The sequence below is a fragment of the Ovis aries genome, chromosome 23 (genome assembly GCF_016772045.2).
Source record: "Ovis aries strain OAR_USU_Benz2616 breed Rambouillet chromosome 23, ARS-UI_Ramb_v3.0, whole genome shotgun sequence".
Lineage (NCBI taxonomy): Eukaryota > Metazoa > Chordata > Mammalia > Artiodactyla > Bovidae > Ovis > Ovis aries.
This window is the reverse complement of record NC_056076.1, coordinates 37674135-37695678: the sequence shown is the minus strand read 5'-3', so window position 1 is coordinate 37695678 and position 21544 is coordinate 37674135. Positions and strand designations below refer to the sequence as shown.

At 44.6% G+C, this 21544-nt stretch overlaps 1 protein-coding gene across 10 annotated transcripts in view; it reads left to right on the top strand.

Moving 5' to 3' along the window:
- LPIN2 (lipin 2) overlaps positions 1–21544 on the top strand; it is a 96156-nt gene that overhangs the window by 29449 nt on the left and 45163 nt on the right. For 3 of the 10 annotated variants that reach the window (XM_042239652.1, XM_004020631.4, XM_042239655.2), the window contains exon 1: positions 13270–13596. The exons of 5 other annotated variants lie outside the window; for them this stretch is intronic. In XM_042239652.1, the coding sequence (XP_042095586.1) occupies positions 13510–13596 (87 nt within the window). In that variant the 5' untranslated portion in view covers positions 13270–13509. Of the gene's footprint in view, positions 1–13269; positions 20461–21544 lie in introns of those variants that run through there. 2 more of the 10 variants (XM_042239648.1, XM_042239651.2) reach the window with 2 other exon arrangements.

The window sequence follows — 21544 nt, the reverse complement described above, 5'->3', positions numbered from 1 at the left end:
ATGGCCAAGGCTGTAGCTTTAACCTCCCTAATACTCCTTTCAATTTAAGTTAGAGAAATACAAGCCTCAAAAATGAACTGTGCATATTCGTGAAGTGTTGAAACCGTCACCTCTCATGCAGTGGTTTACAGTCAGCTTTGGTGTTCCTGGAAAATGTATGGAACTTGATGCCTGTGGCAAGGCCTCTGTGAAACCAGATGGTGGGGTGGGGAGGTGGAATGTGGTTCTGTTGTTCTGGGAGAGGGTGTGTGTGTGTGAGAAACTTGCTGCGTAGATATGTACGTACATACTGTCCTGGGATGAGAGCAGCCCCCAGTGCCCACCGAGGTGGGACTGGTGGATGGTGATCATTGGTGCACATTATTCATAATGAAAAACGCTGACGTTTAAGTAACAGGTGCCTATGTTATTAATAAGATCTAAAGTTTACCCAGAAGCTCTGATTACCTCAAGTGCTTAGTCTTGCACTCCATTACAAATGGCTGATAAGGAATCTGCTCATACTCGTGCAAGCAGTGCGTCTGTGAAGGAATGTGAGGAAGAGCCCGTGCAGTCAGGGGCAGTGTCTGCATGTCAGTGACGCTGTCATTCTCACACGTTTGGGAACACCTCATCCTTTTAAAATTGCTTCCAGTCTTGAAATACATCTCTCCATGCTCAATGGTGGAAGATCTTTACCCTTCAAGGTAGGTTGCTGCTACTGCTGCTGCTAAGTCGCTTTAGTCGTGCCTGACTCTGAGCGACCCCATAGACCGCAGCCCACCAGGCTCCCCCGTCCCTGGGATTCTCCAGGCAGGAACACTGGGGTGGGTTGCCATTTCCTTCTCCAGTGCGTGAAAGTGAAGTCGCACGGTCGTGTCTGACTCTTCGCGACCCCATGGACTGCAGCCTACCAGGCTCCTCCGTCCATGGGATTTTCCAGGCAAGAGTACTGGATTGGGGTGCCATTGCCTTCTCCAGGGTAGCTTAGGTTTACGAAAAGAACCAGAAGTCATTCAGAGCAAACCTGGTGAATGAGGCAAGTGAGAGGAATGAACCACAGCTACTTCTGTGCTGTTTAAGAGTTGTGACTGCATAGTGGTGACACTGGCTTTTATCCTGTGTGACACCTAAATTTAAACAAGAAAAAATTAATAACGTGCTGGACAGTGGTACAAAAATAGGATTGGTTTATTTTGTACCCCTCAGTAGTGATACCCCTCAGTAGTGATTAAAGGAGAGCATTCACATTAAATAGTTAGGTCACGTGTCAGGGTGACTAAGTGGTTTTACACCAAAACTTGAAGAAGGGAATATGTGGGGAAGATGTCTTCCCATTGCTTGGGGAGGCCAGTCTAGGGTGGGCGGGGCGCAGGGCGGGGGGTGGGGCGTGCAGGTCTGGAAGGAGTTGGATCTAGCCTTTTTCCCTGAAGACCTCTGCCTGTACTTCTCGGGCTCTTCCGACCCAGGTCAGCCCTAGTTTGGCTCTTTGGGGCTGGAATTTCTGAGTCAAGACTCACATACTGTTTGCACAAATAGACTGCAGGGTAGACCGCTCTTGGGTGGGCCTTAGGGAGCGGGAAATGGTTTGGGAAGCTAAAGTGAGAGCTAAGAAGAGCTGTTGACTGAGTGGGAGTTAAGTCGTAGGTCACTCGTTGACTTTGCTGTGTCCCTCAGTGAGTAGTGGGCTCCTTGGTGGCAGGGGTCCCAGCCTGATATCACCTGTTAGGCTCCTGCGTGACCCAGGTCTTTTCAATGCAGATCTTCCTCTACTTAAGAATAGGGTTACATCCTGATGAACTCATCCTAAGTTGAAAACATCCTAAATCGAAAATACATTTAATATACCCCTCGCCTGCCGTGCATCACAGCCCAGCCTACCTTAAACGTGCTCAGAACACCTCCATTAGCCTAGAGGTGGGCAGGACCAACTGACAGAACCTGTTGTGTCGTGAAGTGCTGACTGTCTCATGTGACAGATTGCTGTCCTGAAAGTGAGGAACAGAATGGTGGGCTGGGTGCAGGATGGCTATAATGTGTCATCATCAGCCCTAGCGACCGGGCGGCTGACTGGCAGCTGGGCCGCCTCTGCCCAGCACGGGAGAGGATCGTAGAGAAGGCAGATCCCTAGCCTGGGAAAAGATCAAAATTCAGAATGCAAAGTAAGGTTTCTGCTGAATGCATGTTGCTTTTGCACCATTATAAAGCTGAGAAGTCGTAAGATGAACCATTGTGAAGTTAAAAATTCACAAGCCAAACCCATTATAGGTTGCGAACAGTCTGTACATTGTTTCTTAATGAAGGAAGAGGACTAGTACTTGTTAAGTACCTAGCAGTTTCCATGTGCTGCTGTTGCTGAACCAAACTTAGGTCCGCTCATCCACACACAGTAAAGTTGGTCTCCCGACACCAGGTTGTGGTGAAGGAAAGGGCAGTGTTTATTCAGGGTGCCAAGCAGGCAGTCCAGGGCAGCTTGTGCTCAAAACACCTGAGCTCCCCGTGGCTTTCGGTAAAGCATCTTTAAAGGCAAGGAGAGGGAAGGGTGCCCCAGCTGGTGCACAGTTCTCTGATTGGCTGATGGTGTGGTGACAGCATGGTTAACATTGTCAGTCCTTAGGCTCCAGTAGATCTGGGGGCTGTCTGCTCATGGGCCTCAAGTGGTTAATTTCTTCCATTTGGTGGAGGTTTTAGCATCTATAAAACAAGTCAGGAAGTGTTGTTTTGACACATCAGATACTGTTATCTAGGCACTTCAAAGAGGAGCTGCAGCAGAGGCTATGGGGAGGGGGTCTGTCCCTGGAAGGCCCTACAGGGTCCTGCTCAGTTACACAGGAGTCTGAACTCCTTGAACTCTGGAAACAGTCCTCCCTGGTGGACACCGCTGTGACCCCAGCTCTGTGGAGGGGAGGGGTCGTGTGGGGCTCTGGTCAGACTGAAGTTCAGGATGGTTCCGTGTCAGGGAAGCAGGGGAGCCATCATTTAAGACTGCCTAAATTCAGAGCCCAAGCTGTGTGCCTAACCAGAACCAGGGCATAAATACAGGGCCATATGCCGTCCAGATAAACCATGGCTCTCAACTGGAAGGATTTTGCTCCCAGGGGACACTCAGATACGGGGGAGACGTGTTTGGTTGTCTTGGCTGGGGAGATGGCCACAGCATCATGTGGTGAGTTGGGGAGTGGGGGGAGGGCGGGTAAGAGATGCTGCTCCCTCTGCACACTGGCGAGGTTTTCCTGCATCCGCAGCGCTTTTCTGTTTCGTGTTTTGAAAATGGCCATCGATAAGTATGAAGTGGTATTTCTTTGTAGTTTTATTTGCATTTAATGATTAACCGTGGTAAGCATCTTTCATGTACTTAACTGGCCATTTGTGTATCTTCACAGACATACTTGTGCAGGTCTTTTACTGATAACTTGGATAGGGTTGCCTTTATGTTGTTGAGTTGTGCACAAGTTCTTTACATATTGTGGACATGAAACTGTTATTAGATATGTGATTTGCAGGTATTTTCTCCCATTCTGTAGTTTGTCATTTCACTTTTTTGATAAGGTCCTTTCATGCAGGGGAAAAAGTTTTAAATTTTGATGGAACGCAATTTATCTCTCATTACTCATGTTTTTGATGTTATATCTAAGAATCATTGAGTTTCATGGTTTTACCTCCCATTTTTAGGTCTTTGATCTGTTTTGAGCTAGTTATTCTATAAGAAGTGTCATACACAATAGGTCTTCTGTATGTGTGAATTAGACACCTACAGTGTGGTTAGACAGACAGGCTCTGGAGTTGGGGCTGTCTCTACACCATGTGTTGAAGAGACTGTTCTTTCCCCATTGAATAGGGTTGGCACCCTTGTCAAAAACAATTGGCCTTAGATGTTTGGGTGTGTTTCTGGATGCCGGCTTCTATTATGTTGGTCTGTATGTTTATCTTTATGCAAGTACCACATAATGTTGATTACTGTGGCTTTATAACAAGATTTGGAATTAGGAACTTTGTTCTTCTTCTTCAAGGTTGTTTTGGCCCCTTGCAATTCTATGTCAATTTGAGGATAGACTCTATTTCGGCAGAAAAAAAAAAAAAAAGGTCTGTTAGGGTTTTGATAAGATTGATTTGAATCTATAGATGGCTTTGGGTAGTATTGACATCTCAGCAGTGTTGTAGCCATGAACTCGAGGCTGTTTACTTTAGTCACTTTAAATTCTATTTATTTATTCTATTTACTTTAGTCACCTTAGACTTCTTTTAGCAATGTTTTGTGATTTTAAATATGCAAATATTCACCTCCTCGGCTACATTTATTCCTAGATAGCTTATTCTTTTAGATTTATTTTATTTGAGATTTTAAAAATACTTAGCACATCAAATTTGAATTCCAAATTGTGTTATGTCCTAGAAGTTACTATGGAGACATCTTGAGGTTTCAGTAAGTGGATTGGGGTTTGAACATGGATTTGGCACTTAAAAAAATTTGCTCCCTCTGAGCCTCTATTTCTTCATCTGTAAAGTACAAGGATAAAGCAAATCTATCTACACAGAAGTTGTATAGATCAGAGATAAGACTGATCTCTGTTCGTTTCCAAGGCAAACCATTGAATATCACCGTAATCCAACTCTATGCCCCAACCAGTAATGCTGAAGAAGCTGAAGTTGAACGGTTCTATGAAGACCTACAAGACCTTTTAGAACTAACACCCAAAAAAGATGTCATTTTCATTATAGGGGACTGGAATGCAAAAGTAGGAAGTCAAGAAACACCTGGGGTGTTTGGCCTTGGAATGCGGAATGAAGCAGGGCAAAGACTAATAGAGTTTTGCCAAGAAAATGCACTGGGTCATAGCAAACACCCTCTTCCAACAACACAAGAGAAGACTCTATACATGGACATCACCAGATGGTCAACACTGAAATCAGATTGATTATATTCTTTGCAGCCAAAGATGGAGAAGCTCTATACAGTCAGCAAAAACAAGACCAGGAGCTGACTGTGGCTCAGATCATGAACTCCTTATTGCCCAATTCAAACTTAAATTGAAGAAAGTGGGAAAACCACTAGACCATTCGGGTATGACGTAAATCAAATCCCTTATGATTATACAGTGGAAGTGAGAAATAGATTTAAGGGACTAGATCTGATAGTCAGAGTGCCTGATGAACTGTGGGTGGAGGTTCGTGACATTGTACAGGAGACAGGGATCAAGACCATCCCCATGGAAAAGAAAGGCAAAAAAGCAAAATGGCTGTCTGGGGAGGCCTTACAAATAGCTGTGAAAAGAAGAGAAGCGAAAAGGAAAGATATAAGCATCTGAATGCAGAGTTCCAAAGAATAGCAAGAAGACATAAGAAAGCCTTCTTCAGCAACCAATGCAAAGAAATAGAGGAAAACAACAGAATGGGAAAGACTAGAGATCTCTTCAAGAAAATTAGAGCTACCAAGGGAACATTTCATGCAAAGATGGGCTCAGTAAAGGACAGAAATGGACCTAATAGAAGCAGAAGATACTAAGAAGAGGTGGCAAGAATACACAGAAGAACTGTACAAAAAAGATCTTCACAACCCGGATAATCACGACGGTGTGATCTCTCATCTAGAGCCAGACATCCTGGAATGTGAAGTCAAGTGGGCCTTAGAAAGCATCAGTACAAACAAAGCTTGTGGAGGTGATGGAATTCCAGTTGAGCTATTTCAAATCCTGAAAGATGATGCTGTGAAAGCACTGAACTCAATATGCTAGCAAATTTGGAAAACAGCAGTGGCCACAGGACTGGAAAAGGTCAGTTTTCATTCCAATCCCAAAGAAAGGCAATGCCAAAGAATGCTCAAACTACTGCACAATTGCACTCATCCTTCATGCTAGTAAAGTAATGCTCAAAATGCTGCAAGCCAGGCTTCAGCAATACGTGAACTGTGAACTCCCTGATGTTCAAGCTGGTTTTAGAAAAGGCAGAGGAACCAGAGGTCAAATTGCCAACATCCGCTGGATCATGGAAAAAGCAAGAGAGTTCCAGAAACACATCTATTTCTGCTTTATTGACTATGCCAAAGCCTTTGACTGTGTGGATCACAATAAACTGTGGAAAATTCTGAAAGAGATGGGAATACCAGATCACCTGACCTGCCTCTTGAGAAATCTGTATGCAGGTCAGGAAGCAACAGGTAGAACTGGACATGGAGCAACAGACTGGTTCCAAATAGGAAAAGGAGTACATCAAGGCTGTATATTGTCACCCTGCTTATTTAACTTCTATGCAGAGTACATCATGAGAAACGCTGGACTGGAAGAAACACAGCTGGAATCAAGATTGCCGGGAGAAATATCAATAACCTCAGATATGCAGATGACACCACTCTTATGGCAGAAAGTGAAGAGGAACTAAAAAGCCTCTTGATGAAAGTGAAAGAGAAGAGTGAAAAAGTTGGCTTAAAGCTCAACATTCAGAAAACGAAGATGATGGCATCTGGTCCCATCACTTCATGGGAAATAGATGGGGGAACAGTGGAAACAGTGTCAGACTTTATATTTTTGGGCTCCAAAATCACTGCAGATGGTGATTGCAGCCATGAAATTAAAAGATGCTTACTCCTTGGAAGAAAAGTTATGACCAACCTAGACAGTATATTCAAAAGCAGAGACAATACTTCACCGACTGAGGTCCATCTAGTCAAGGCTATGGTGTTTCCTGTGGTCATGTATGGATGTGAGAGTTGGACTGTGAAGAAGGCAGAGTGCTGAAGAATTGATGCTTTTGAACTGTGGTGATGGAGAAGACTCTTGAGAATCCCTTGGACTGCAAGGAGATCCAACCAGTCCATTCTGAAGGAGATCAGCCCTGGGATTTCTTTGGAAGGACTGATGCTAAAGCTGAAACTCCAGTACTTTGGCCACCTCATGCTGAGAGTTGACTCATTGAAAAAGACTCTGATGTTGGGAGGGATTGGGGGCAGGAGGAGAAGGGGACGACAGAGGATGAGATGGCTGGATGGCATCACGGACTCGATGGATGTGAGTCTGAGTGAACTCCGTGAGTTGGTGATGGACAGGGAGGCCTGGCGTGCTGCGATTCATGGGGTCACAAAGAGTCGGACATGACTGAGTGACTGAACTGAATGGTTGCAAAGGACTAGCTCCAGAGTTTAACTCAGTTAAAAATATTAGAGAAAGAATGCTAGGTTGCCAGTATTGTGTTTTCTTGTATGGTTTCAATGTAAATACTGACTTAGCAGCAGCAGTAAAGCTGACATAGGCTTTACCTTCAGTGAAGGGTGCAACTACTCCTGCCATCTTGGAATTGAGTTCTGTATGTGTGTGATGTAACTGGGTGCTAAGTCGCTTCCGTCGTGTCCGACTCTGTGCAACCCCATGGACTGCAGCCTACCAGGCTCCCCGTCCCTGGGATTCTCCAGGCAAGAACACTGGAGTGGGTTGCCATTTCCTTCTCCAATTCGTGAAAGTGAAGTCACTCAGTTGTGTCCGACTCTGCAACCCCATGGACTGCAGCCTACCAGGCTCCTCCATCCATGGGGTTTTCCAGGCAAGAGTACTGGAGTGGGTTGCCATTGCCTTCTCCGATATAACTGGGTACCAGTACTGCAGTTTTTAATTTTTTTTTTTTTATTCATCTTAGAATCCCAGGGACGGGGGAGCCTATGGGGTCACACAGATTCAGACACGACTGAAGTGACTTAGCAGCAGCAGCAGCAGGGGAGCTTTATAATGAAGTGAAAGGCGCTCGGTCGTGTCCGACTCTTTGCGACCCCATGGACTGTATGATCCATGGAATTCTCCAGGCCAGAATACTGGAGTGGGTAGCCTTTCCCTTCTCCAGGGGAACTTCCCAACCCAGGGGTCGAACCCAGGTCTCCCGCATCACAGGCGGATTCTTTACCAGCTGAGCCACAAGGGAAACCCTTATATTGCAGTAAGCAGATCCAACCTCTGAAAGACAGTCATCTCAGAATTCTGAGTTTTTATTGTATTTTAAATTTCACTGGTTAAATAAAACCTGGTAACAGACTTAAATGTAGCATTAGAATGTTCCAACTGAAAGTAAATTCCTCAAGTTATTCTCATAGCAGTGTGTTTCAAGCCTTGTTTGCCATTCATTTCCCGAAGAACACAAATGAACCTGCGCACAAGAAGAGATCCCGTGTGTTCTCATGGGGAAGCAGGGCTGATGCGCGTGCAGGCAGCTGAGAAACAGGGAAGTTTGGAAAGAATCAAAAGTGGGAGAGCAGGCTGACCGCATAAACCAAGCGGGCTCTCCAGACTCCTTTGGAAGCCCGTTTGAGCCTGCAGAGCATCTGTCCTGTGGGCTGACTCTGATCAGCACTCGTGAGGATTCTTGATTAAAATGATAATCCCAGCGGCTTGGGTGGTATTTTCTTTAAGCCTGCTAATATGAAAGTAAGCAAGCTGTGAATTAAACACCAGCAATACAGTTGAAAGCAGAGATTCTGGAGTCAGACAGGCCCTCACGTACATCCTGGCTTTTCCATGTAAGATGTGAACTGGTTCTTGCTCTTGGTGACAGTTCATCCTCTGTGCACTTGTCTCTTGAAATCCTAGTGTACTTATTATTTGTATGAATTTTATGTGTAATGGAATTTTTACTTCCCCGCCAAGAAACTGCACATCCAGGTGATTACTGCTGAGTTCCTGGCTTCTGAGTACTTAACTCAGCACTATGGTAGCAGCTCATTTATCTAGATGGAAGACTGCAGGAAGGAGAGTACCAGCTAATCACCAATATTTTTAAAGCAAAGAAAATTGTAAGTAATTTTTTGAAGGAGGTGAAATCGCAGCAACAAAAATAATTTAAAACAGCTCTTGCTAGTTTTTCTCAAGTGGTCCAGATCTTCAGTGAGAAATGTACAGAACCTGAGGAATGTGAACCTGACTGACACAGGCCCCCACAGGATACTGATCAGTTTGTGACATTTTCTCCTGTTCTTCTCCGGATTGTGTTAATGATACCGTCGGCCTTTGCTCATTGTTAGTTCCCCGGGCAGCTCTAAGCCATTCCACGTGGAGCAGCATGGCGACACCCAGCCTGTGCCCCACTCCCCACCCCCAGCAGCATCTGCCGCAGTGGCTGTGTGCTCCTGCCAGGTGTAAGGTTATAGCAGAGAATTGGTTACTAAAAGGTTAGAGCACCATGCTTTTTAAATTATGTGCAGTTTTTTGAATTTGAGAATACAACAGGGATTTCTAGAGTGCGAGTGAAATGGGGAGACATAGCCATCATACAGAAGCTTGCTTATTATTCTTAGGGATTTGCCCCTGCATGTCACCATGGGGGCAGGACCATTGCAAACTACTGTTCATAGGGTGAAAGGGGAGACTAGAAAGACAAATGTTTAAACAGGAACAGTTACGAGGAACAGGACACAGACACATACCTGCAAGTGAGGCAGCTGCCCTGGGGTTTCCCGTTTGGCTTTATTTTCGTGAAAGTGTTGTCCAGGATGTTGGACACAAGTCAAGCCATGGTTCTTCTGATCTTTTATTGGGCTGTTTAAGCTTTACTCTTAATGGTCACACACTTGACTCTTGCAGACTAGTAGTATTCTGGTCTCAAAATTTTGGGTGAAAGTTTGACTTAGAAACATTAGTATCAGAGTATGAGAGCTCAGAGGTGGTTTAGTCCCAAATTCCTTATGCTGGAATGTTCACTGAGGACATTCTAGGCCATTTGTTCAGTAACTGTGGTACCTCAACCCCCGAAATTGGTAGAAGAAAACTTTGACCATTTAGCCTAAAAAAAAAAAAAAAAATTAAATGGACGTTTCAAAGTAGACTGTAAAAATGTTGAATTTTAAATGTAAGATGTACGTCATCAAGATTATTGTTGGGAGAGTTGATTTAAGCTGGGTGTTCTGCCCTCACGAGACCCTTCTGTTTTTTTTTTTTTGCCTCTGTTCTAAAAAGACCTGCTTATGTTTGATTGTTCGTTCATTCACGGCTCAGGTGAAAACTGCCACTAGCTAATGCTGTTTAGAGTTTGGTGGTTGGGTATGTGAGGACACGATGAGACACTTGAGCTTGAGTAGACTAGATGGCCATTCTCCAAAAAATGGCTGAGCTAGGGAAGTTTGGAAAACCTCAGAGTATCAGGTTTTTCTCCTGTCTTTGAAGAAGGTGTTATCAGTCCCTTTCGGATTGTTTTCATAGGCAAACGTTAATTATGAGTAACTCCAGATATGGAAGGAAAAACGTCTTAGGCGTTGGTGTAGTCTGTGGTCCTTGTACGTTTCTGTCTGCCAGGAGGGGCCTTGGAAATGCGCAGTGTATTCCTTCAGGGTAGGGTAGTTATGGTGGAGATCGTGAAGTCTTTGTAACTGAGGCTAAAAAAATTTTTTCATCATATATTTTACTAATGAAAACTTTTTAGAAAGTTTTCTCACCTCTTCATTGATTTGTTGTTGTTTAATTGCTAAGTGGTGTCCAACTCTTTGTCATCTCATAAACTGTAGCCCACCAGGCTCCTCTGTCCATGGGATTTTCCAGGCAAGAATACTGGAGTGGGTTGCCATCTCCTTCTCCAGGGGATCTTCCCCACCCAGGGATCGAACCCACATCTGCACTGGGAGACAGATTCTTTACCACTGAGCCACCAGGGAAGTCCTCTTCATTGGTAATTCAGTGTTGTTATTCCACATCGTGACCACTTGGGGGAGTAGATTGCATATCAATATTTTCATGTTTTGCGTTAAAAACAAGACTATAACTTGGTGGCGTAAAGATATTTCTGTTTAACCAATTAGCAAATTTCATGTTAGGAAATTTTAAATTCTTATACTTTGTTAAGTTCTTTATACCTGATCCCATACTTATATGGGATTAGTAGTGGAAAAAAATAAAGAAGGTATATATTTTACATGCGTCATCAGCTATGGAATCTGAATAAGATTCTGACTCTCCTGACCAGCATTTTAGTTTTATGTCCCTATGCTAGATTTCAATAAGTTTTTTTTTTTTCTTGAAAGATTTAAGTCTTAGAAAAAAAGACTTCCAAGTACCCTTTTTAAAAAAAATACTATTGAAGATGCTAGGCAATAATAAAAAGTAGTTTTTCTCAATGCTCAACCGTTTATTCTTATCTTAGCCTGTAGAGAAAAAAGTCAGTAGTATTTTTCTTTGAAAATAGTCATAGAGGTGATTAAGAATGGTTGGTTGTGATTTCCACCTTTTCGTTGACTCAAGTCTGAAAAGCGCCACCACCAAGTCAGGGAACTGTCGGGTCCCAGCCTGGGATCAGGTGGCGTCTGGGCACTGCAGGGGGCAGCAGAGGCGAGTGCCCTATGAGGGGAATCGGTGTTGGGAGATTGAGCTCGCCTTCCGTCTGGGTCCATGGTCCACGCTCCTTGAGTCAGAGTCTCTGTGAGTCGTGGGTCCGGACCTCACAGTGACGCCAGCACCCAGGCTCCCTGGAAGCCCGGGTGGCTGGCCTGGGGCTGGCTCGTTGTGTAAGAGGCGGTGACGTCAAGGCTGTGGACAGCCTCTGCCCGCCTGGCTCAGGCCTCCTTCCCTGTCTCTCTGTGACCCTTCCCCCAGCACTTCCGCCTGGGGCCTCAACCTGGCATCACAGACAAAAGCACTGATCAGAAATCAGTGCCGGCCGAGCGGGTGGCCTTGGGCGAGCTGCCTCTCTGGGCCTCAGTTTCCTCACCTGTAAAAGGGATCACGTTTTCCCACCAGCATGTTTTCTTGTCTTCTCCAGCTTGTTTGCCCTGCTTTCCTCTCTTCGCCGCCTCAGCTTCCTCGTGGCTCCTCTGGACCCTCCTTTCTCATCTCTCCTCACTTCCCTGCTCCTGACCTCCCACTTCTCCTTCTGTTTTTTCCCAAGGGCAGCACCTCAGGGTGGGTTCTTTTTTACCATCTGATGTTGAGGATCCGGGCCTGCCAGCGGTACGTGGAGGAAGGAAGAGGCTTACATTTTTATGCATTGTGTAATAGACTCCTAAAATCGCTTCTTTTTTCAAGTGGAGGGGGTTTGTGTACATGGAGTGTGTGGACTTGGATCACAAGCACCTGGGCCTGCACATGAATGTCTGGTGGGCTAGGCACCAGGCAGTGCGACATGTTGTATACAGGATACATTTTCCTATTTCTAATTTTGGTTAAATTTAAAAATTTTGCCATTTAACATTTTTGTTTGTGTATCTTGGCGGGTCTGTTGCTGTAGTAAACATTACCAACACTACCCTCCTTGGTCAAACATTTGGAAATTTTGTGTTTGAGGTTTAGAGATAGAGAAAAAGTTGAATAACATGAACATTATTAAACACCTGAGGATCGGTTAGTGTGATGAGAACTCCTGTCACCTTCAGCTCTTCATTATGGATTCCTTTCCACCCTTGTTCTCAAGGTTGTCTCAGGATCCCAAAGTTGTGCTCCAGTAGAAATATTAATATAATAGGAACCCCATGTGGCATTTCGTAACTTCTAGTAACATTAAAAGGTAAAAAGAGAAACGTAGGTAAAATTAAAATATATCTTGTTTAACTCAGTATATACAGAGCATTTTCATATCAACAGTAACCTTATATAAACCTTACTTCACATTCTGCTTTTCTTCTGTGTGTTTTATGCTCACAGCATAAAACAGTTGGCACTGGCCACATTTTTAAACATATCCATGTGAATAACGCCTATTTGTAACAGACAGTCCTATACACTGGCTTGCAAAATATGGTATATTTAAATTTAAAAATTAATGTGTTTTGTCTGTGTGTAAGTGTGTTTTAGGTTTTTAGAAAAATTCACTTGTTTCTATATACTGACTTATTAAGAGCTGAAAAGGAAATGCCAGGATGTTTGAACTGTCCTACTCTTGAAGTTAAATTATTATTATTATAATATTATTATTATTTGTGTGTGCTATTGCATTAATATAACTAATGTACGTTAGTATACAGTAACATTTTTATAACTTGTTCATTATTTACAGTGCTGAGTAGGCTAGCTCCCATTCAGAACTGTGAAAATATACTGGGTCATTCCAGTATGACAGAGTAAAACATTCAGTGACTGAGTTCTAAAAAGCATATGTCTCCTGTCTTTGTTGCCTAGAAAACATGTGAACTATTTCCCCTTGCATGATTAATTTATTGAAGATGACTTTTCTGTATGTGTGGTTACTTTTATTTCTAAAAGTGAGGATGTGATTGATCTGGGGAATCATTAACTCAATCCGTGTCCCTTGTCATGGAAGGGCAGTGAGGCCCCTGTGCCCGGGCAGGACTTGGTACCTATCAGTGTAAACACCCGGCACAGCCTGTCCCGTGCCCCTGCTTATCTCCTCCAGAGAGATGGGGTTGAGGCGTTTTCAGCAAATCTTACTGGTAAAGTCATGCCTGTATTGCCTTTTTTTTTTTTTAAGAGCCATTTCCTTTCAGTTTTAACCATATTACTGTGTCGGCAAACAGTCTGCCTCAGTTTGTCAGCAGAACAGCTTTCTGTTTTGTTAACTTAGAAGCGTGCCGTCATCTCTGAGAAAGGCATGCCGCTGATGAACTAGTTCAGTTTTAAGATGTTTTACTTAGATGAAGACAGTGAAGATGAGGAGGAAAAGGCTCCTGAAGGTGTTTACCATGGAAAGGCCCCTGCTGGCATCCTGGTGAGTGACATCCACCAGCACACCACCACCCCCACGCACCCCACCCCACCCCCAACACCAACCTGGAACCTGCTGCGAGAAGGGGGCAGGGCAGGGCGCCCACCAGGGAAAGCAGTGATACCTTTCTTTGGAGGGTGTGGCATCAGAATGACTTTCATACTAAGAATTTGAACTGAGTTGTAGTCAACAGAAGTCTTTGCGTGCCTGCTCTCCCTCGCTCACTCTACACCATCTTTCCACCCTTCTCTATTGACTATTTAACGAATAATAACTTTATGCCTGGAAAAAAACTGAAACTGCTGGTGTAAACTGGGAGTTTTTTTGAAACTAGGTTTCACATTCTCTTTGCATCTGTGTAGTAGGTGAGGAATAAAAATCATTGAAGAGTTTTACGTGCTTTTTTTTCCCACTCTCTTTCAGATTTTAGCCATAAATGTGATCTTTTCCTATGGGTTTGTCTGTCCTTTGGTTTTTTTTGGTCCTAGTCAAATTTGTTTTGAAAACTTGTTTTGAAACTAGCATCTTATTCTATCTGTGACAGAGAGGAGCAGTAGGAGTCTCTCTTTGTTCTGTGATTGCAAACAAAAAGTTCGTAATACTGAAATGTGGGGGAAACGTGAATTGTCTGAGTTTTTTAATCTAAAGTTTCCTCTCTTCTTGTGAGATGTAAAATAAAACAGGTCACATACAGTATAAGTTTTAGAAGTATGCATTAAGGAAACAGATGAATTAAGGACAACATAATTTAACTTTACTTATGGAACCTTTTGCTGTAAAACTAATCTGAAGTAAGTGTGATGAGGTAAAGGTAGTTTTTAGAAAATTGAGGGTGTGCATTTTTATGAAAACATGTAAAATAAAGCAAAAATTACAGTTTGTAAAATCCGTGGCTCGTAATCAGACTGACTTTAAAGTTGTACAGATTTTTGTCACCTTTAAAATGCTGCGCTTTTGTGTGCGTTTTGCTTGTGAACCTGTTGGTAGATGCCTACTCACTGGGGGTCTCGACAACAATGGGGCGGGACGTGGTCTGACTGGGAATGGAAGTCCAGCCTCGGAGAGAGGTCGTTTTCTTTTGAAATCTCAATTTAATGAATTCGGTGGACAGAGGAGCCTGATGGCCTACAGTCCACGGTGTCGCAAAGAGTTAGACACGACTGAGCGACTAACATACGCATGAGTGTATACGGATTCCTGCACGTCTGCTGTTAAGGTCGGAGGGAGAACGGTGAACACGCCGACGGTGGTTTAGTTCAGGAAGAGTTCTTTTCACGAGGAGCGCCCCACGCACACACCTCTTCTCACAGGAAGTAGTTCAGTGCTTCCGGCTGCCGTGTCTCCCAGAACGCAGGAGGTGGGTGTCGGGGCTGCGCTAACGGAGTTTCTTTCCATGTTAATACTGGAACATTGAAGCCCCAAGAGACACTTGAGTTTTCTGAGTGGCTCGTGTTGGGGACACGGGATTTGCTATCTGCTTGTTGAGCTGCATGGGTTGTGCAGGAGACTTTGGAACCTGGGTGTTGGGGGCGAGGGCCAGGGAGAATCTCAGTCAGGGTCCAGGCCCTCTGTGACCCCGACGCTCCTCGCTGGTCACGTGTCGTCCGGGCACACCTCCTTTCAGAGGGTGAAAGTCTCCATCATAAAGGAGGTGACTTTGCATGTTTGGAATGTAGATGTAAAAATGTCATAATTTTAAAAACCATGAAGAAACGTCTGTGCTTTGTTAGAAATTGGGAATTTTTTTAAAATCTCATATTTCTATAATTTTTAAACAGATGAAGATATTTTCCTTTATTTGGTAAGGAAAAGGCCAAGCTGTTTCATATTCAAATAACCTTGAAGTTCCAAAATTATATGCTAGCCTTATTTTCCCCCACTTATTTTAAATTACTTTGATTTGCATTTTTTAAATTAGGGCAGAATGTACTCCCAAGTGGTGCCAGTGGTAAAGAGGAGCCGTAAGAGACGTCTGGGTCAGGAAGATCCCCTGGAGGAGGGCACAGCAGCCCACTCCAATATTCTTACCTGGAGAATCCCATGGACAGAGGAGCTTGGCAGGATACAGTCCACGGGGTCTGAAAGAGTCAGACACGACTGAAGTGACTTAGCACACAAGCATGTACTACAAGAATTCTTAGCCAAACATGTAATCCTAAGGAATGCTTCTAGAACTGAGTCCTGTGGGTTAGAGCTGGAAGGGGCCATGGGCAGTATTTGGCCATTCTTACTAGAAATGAAAGCTCGATCAGAGGTTCTCAGAGGTTCTGAGAAGAAGGAAGCCCCCCTCAGGGCAGTGCAGCCCTGTTCTGGCTCCTCTGTGCTCTTTATCAAAGGGCCTGGTTGAGTCCAAAAAGCTTTTCAGATAGAATTTTGTATGTTTCTATTATTTACAGTAAGGTGCAGTAACATAAACAAGCGACAATGTAAACAGGTGGGAGACAGCAAGTCACCCTGTAGGCGGGGCTTGTACTTTGCATGAGTTGGGTGAAGAGGAGACAGCACCACCCCCCACTTACATCACTCCTGGCTGCCCCAATCCTGGAACCACCTTGCTGAATGGGGCCAAAACCAAACACTGCCCTTGGGGTGGGGGGGAGGACGGTGGTCACAACACTAATTAAATAATTAGTTGAGTAGCATTTCTTTTCCTCACAGAAATGTGGTGGTGTTACTAGTTGCGCAGTTTGGGGGAGCACACTCCCCAAGAATTTTTGTTTTCACGACTTGATTGCCTCAGTCCCGACACAGATGAGCTCAGGAATTTAGGGGTGAGGTAGCTCTTAGAGGCTGTGGCCGGAAGTATGTGTAGGCTGTTTGAAGGTTATTTACTATCCATTTTTGTATTTCTGCCCCCATCTGTTTTTCAATAGGAGAGGCTTGGGGGTGGCTCACAGGTACTGTTGTCCAGTGCATGACGGAGCCCCTAACTTAAAACAATCCTCTTCATTCAGCAAATATTTATTGTGCCACACCGAATCCTCTAGGTGTTCACAAGTTTGTTTGCCATTACTAATGTGTCTGAATTGTTTGCTGCTCTGAGTTTGCAAGTAACACAGCTAGACAGATTTCCTCCAGATGGTTACTTCATTTGGTTTGCCTGATGCTCGGTCCTGTGAGCTGGTCTGTTCTCCCCATCGGCCTGGGTGAGCACAGGACTGCACGTCTGGTCGGAATCCCATCAGGTGTCTCAGCCAGGTGTTGGGCCAGTCTAGAGGGATGGGACACAGCTCCCTGAAGGCATCTGAATAAAAACCTTAGCTTTCTTGGCAAAATGCTTATCTTTGTCTATAGTTTGTGTTTAATACTGATATCTTAGGTAGTACACATTGAAAACCAACCCTGTTCTACTAAAGAAAATATTAGATCCCAATTCTAGTCATTCTTGCATACGTTATCTCATTGAAAGTAGGGAAATTTTTTGTTGTTGATGCTGTTTTGCCACTTGTTCTAAACATATATATATTTTATTTTTGTCTTTTTTTTGAAGCCTGTTGCCTAACCTAGAACCATTGTCTGAGGCTCTCGCTTTGCTTAACTTAGGACATCTGTCTCAGTTGCTCTCTCGTGTCTGACTCTGCGGCCCCATGGACTGTAGCCTACAAGGCTCCTCTGTCCATGGGATTCTCCAGGCAAGAATACTAGAGTGGGTTACCATGCCCTCCTCCAAGGGATCTTCCTGACCCTGAGGTTGAATTGGCATCTCCTGTGTCTCCTGCATTGACAAGCGGATTCTTTACCAGTGCACCATCTGGGAAGCCCCAAATTTAGGACATTTAGGGAAGGTATTTTTCAATCCCTTGGGAATTGGGTGGAAATATTGTTGGATGTCAGTTCAAGTGTGTGATGACCTCACCCTAGAACTCACTGTGCCCTCGGTGTAGCGTCTTGGCTGCAGCCCCATCTGTGTAGAAAGATCTTCGTCAGAAACGTGCCTGAAGTGGCCCCCAGGAGAGCTGGGGGGGCGGGAGTGGGGGGGTGCTGTATTATCTCTGCTGTCGCTCACTCTCTGGAACTCGTCTGAACTCTGTGATCTGCAAGTAGCCAGACTGAGTTCAGGCAGGTCAAGGGGGCAGTGGCTGAGATTATAGAAAGCCCTTTGTCATCTTTCTTCCGTGTTCCAAGAAAGAATGAAGGCATGATCACTACAGACACTCAGTCCGAAGACTGAGATTATGCTGGGGAAAGTCATTCCTCCAGGGACGTGCGGCAGGACTGATGCACCCCTGGGTGTGTCCCTCCTGGGCTCTGACTCCGCTGCTTGCGGTCGTCAGACACAGCTTGGCAAGCTGCCATTTGGCTCACCTGTCCCCGTCACCTGGGGTGGTCTGGCCATCAGGATTCTTCAGGGCTCCTTGGCGATTCCGAGTCTCGTGGCCACCAGAACCCCTGCTGAGCCCTGAGTGTGGGATACAGATTTCCCGGAGAGACAGAATCAGAATTGAGAGGGCATTGGAGTTCAGGAATTGTTTTGGGTTCAGAACTACAGGCTTGAGTCAGGTTTTCCCAGTAAAGGTCTTTTCTGTTGGAGGATCCAGTGCAAAGTTGGGTTCAGTTGTCACGTCTTTCGTTTTCCGGTCACTGTCGCCCTTAGTCTTTCCTTTCCTGACCTTAGCTCCTCCAGGGAGTACTGATCAGGGACTTCGTGGCGCTCCCCTCAGTCAGAGTGTGTCTGGTGGCATCTCCTAATTGGATGGAGCACATGTGTTTTGGCAGAAAGAGCACAGCCGTCATACAAGGTCCCTGGTGTTGGTTGTTTTGTTCCTGTCGAGTTTCCCCACTTCACTGAGGTCCCTACTTCATGAAGGCAGCGTCTGCCAGGCTTCTCTGCTGTAAAGTCACTGTTTCCTTTGGTGATGAGTATGCATCACGAGGAAGATAGTTTGAGAGAATGCCGACACCTTGCTTAACGTCCATTGTCTCCACGGGGACTGTGGGGTGCTCGTGGTGGTCTTTTATTCCCCTCATTTTCTGTTTCTTCATTGGAATTCCTCTTTAAGAGAAATCTGCCCCTCCTTCCCTACTTTTGAACTTATATCAGTATCATGAATATTCTGCAGGTAATAACCCGTCAGATTTTGTTGCTCAGGTTGTTCTGGGTGCTTTTTGGCTTTGGCTCCTGTGTTCCCTTAACACACCCCTACAGCTGTGATTTTGAGCCCACGATTCCTACTTTCTTGCACCACGAGATGCCCTGACCCTGGACTTTGTACTGAAGCGCGGTATTTAGCAACCAGGATCTGGGCTCTCGTTTGCTTGTTGCTTCTCATGTCCTTGGTTCTGGATCACAGAGAGAGTGAGGATGTTAAACACACGTTCTGGCCCAGACATAAGCATGTCTGTATGTGTGCCTCTGTCCATGGAGACTTCCGATGCCTGTCCAAGGGTTGGTGTTAGCCTTCTTTCTAGGAAGCTGTATTTGTAGAAGCCTCCCAGGTGTGATGATGACTCAGCCTCCAGGATACGAATCTGTGGGTGCATATGGACCCGAAGGCTCTTGTGGGTTTGAGTACTTGGCACTGATAGATGGTCTTCAGCTGGGTAAATCGTCATTTCCCATCCTGGCTTAGTCGTCACCTCTTACTCTGAAAAGAATTTTTATGCTACTCTTAGCCCTTGTAACTAAGGGATCTCAACCTCTTAGGAGTGGACATCCCAGGTTCTTGTAGTGGAGTAGAAATAGGTCTGGTTTCACGGCTCATGTTCATCGGAGAACCTGAGCACACCTGAGGGAAATGTGTGTTAATAAACATACAGACCACGCAAACAAAAGACAGTTGCTCTAAATTTCACTAAAGCCAGATTTGTCCTAATCCTTGGTTTTCTTTTCAGTAAGGCAGTCTGCATCCTTTTTCTAAAGTGCAGCTCGCTTTCTAAAGCAGGTCTTGTCTCTGTCAGACTCTATGAGGATAAACCCTTCAGGGTGGGGTTGTTGAGGATGTTGGGGTTGTGGACTTCAGGCCTCCACATGCTTGCCAGTTTAGCAGCTGTGAAATCAGTGAAGTGGTTGCAGTGAGTGACCTTCAAATCTCGCTGGGGTTGTTCATCTGCCTTGTTTCCCCCTGAACTTAACCAGGTAGCGTGTGATGCAAGCAAGTGCCTTTCAACTCGGATAGTAATGCTTTGGGACAGGTTGAAAATGTGAACTTGCTTTATCTGTGATATTAACTAAGCTTCTGTGAAGCCATGAGAGGAAGACAAATTAAGTTTAACATGTCTTTCTCTAGACCTCCAAACTCCAAGAATATGTTCATTTGTTCCCATCTCACAGCTGTAATTGCATCTGCAGAAGATTCCTGATGCTACTTCCTGACTTCTAGGCCAGTGAGTAAATGAAAAGAACTGCAGATAGTCCGGTGTTTGACAGGAAATTGTGTCCTGCCAACATCTGGACTAAAGTGATGCTCATCACTGAGAATGCCACATATGGTTTATAAAGAAACTTGCTAAGGTTGTGTGTCTTTCATATGTGAAAGCGAGCTAGACAGTTTTCCTGCTTCATTTTCAGTTGCTTATAGTTATCAGTGATGACCACCAAAACAGGTTAGCCACGAAGTTTTTTCCTTAGCCAGGAAATTTTAGGGTGAGAACATATTCCTTAAACATAGATTTACAATCATAATGTAATCAAATCTTTAAAGCCACTCCTAATAAAGAGCTTTAACATTCTTCACATAGCATGGGCAGAAGGGTGACCTCCTGAAAGCACTTGTGAAGTCCCTTCTTGTGCATAGCTCTGAACATTACGTACGCTTGGCATTGCTGTGCTTAGGAGCGTGTGGCCCCAGGACTCAGGAGCCTGGGCACCTGAGGCAGACATGCCTGAGCTGCGGTCTGTGCTGTCGCTGTGTCGTGGTTTGACTTCAGGTACGTTGGCTGTTTTTTTCCGAGCCCCACGTCTTGCTGGTAGAACGCATGTAACACTGCCTGACCTGCCCTTGAGAGCTCAGCGAGAGGAGGTGTGTGAAGTGGCGTTTGGGAGGGTAAATGTCAGTGTGCCTGCCTTTCACCCGATCGCTTCCCCACGGCCCACATGAGGAAGAACACTGAATTGTAGCTTATGTTATGTGTGGTTTCTCAAGGATGTGTGTAGTTCAGAATGTTAGGGCACGAACAAATGAAGAATTTGAATTTTCCCCAGTGTAAGTGAATCGAAGTAACTCACGCATATGAATGAAAATCCTAACTCATGAAACGGTTCAATTATTACCACTTTGTAAAATGATTTATGGAGGGATTTATTTTATTAGCAGACTCCCCTGGGTGCACCAAAGGTATCTTTAAAACAATACCACTCCTAAGTATTTATCCAAGGGAAGCGAAATTATGTCCATACCAAAGCCTGTTCACAGTTCTAGTAGCTTCATTTGTTCGTAGTCTCCCCAGACTGGAAACAACCCAGAGCTTCTCAATTGGTGGATGGATAAACAAACTTTAAGACATCCTTACAGTGGGATGCTACTCAACAACAGCGAAGAATGAACTGCGGATCCCTGCAAGAATGTTAGTCAGTCTCGATACATGATGCTAAATGGAAGAAGCTGTAGTCCGAAGGGCATGTACTCAGTGGCTCCATCCATGAAACATTCTGGAAAAGCCAAGATTATAGGGACAAAGAACAGGTCAGTGGTTGGCTTGGGGTGGGGTGAAAGGATGGGCTACGAAAGGGCGTGGGGGCATTTGAGGTAGCAGTGCAGTTCTGTGTCTTGATTTTCTTGATTGTAGTGACTTTTTCATGGTTGCATGGTTAAAGCTATATACTCTGAAAGGGTTAATTTTACTCCTTGCAAAGTACACGTCACTTTTTAAATCTATTTTGAATAGTTCAAAGTACAGCTATATTTCATAGCAGAGTTGGCATAAACATTTAGCTGTTTTTCATGTATTGATAGGTATACCCATTACACAAGGGTTGACTAATATCTTTCATGATTAATTATAAACAGAATCT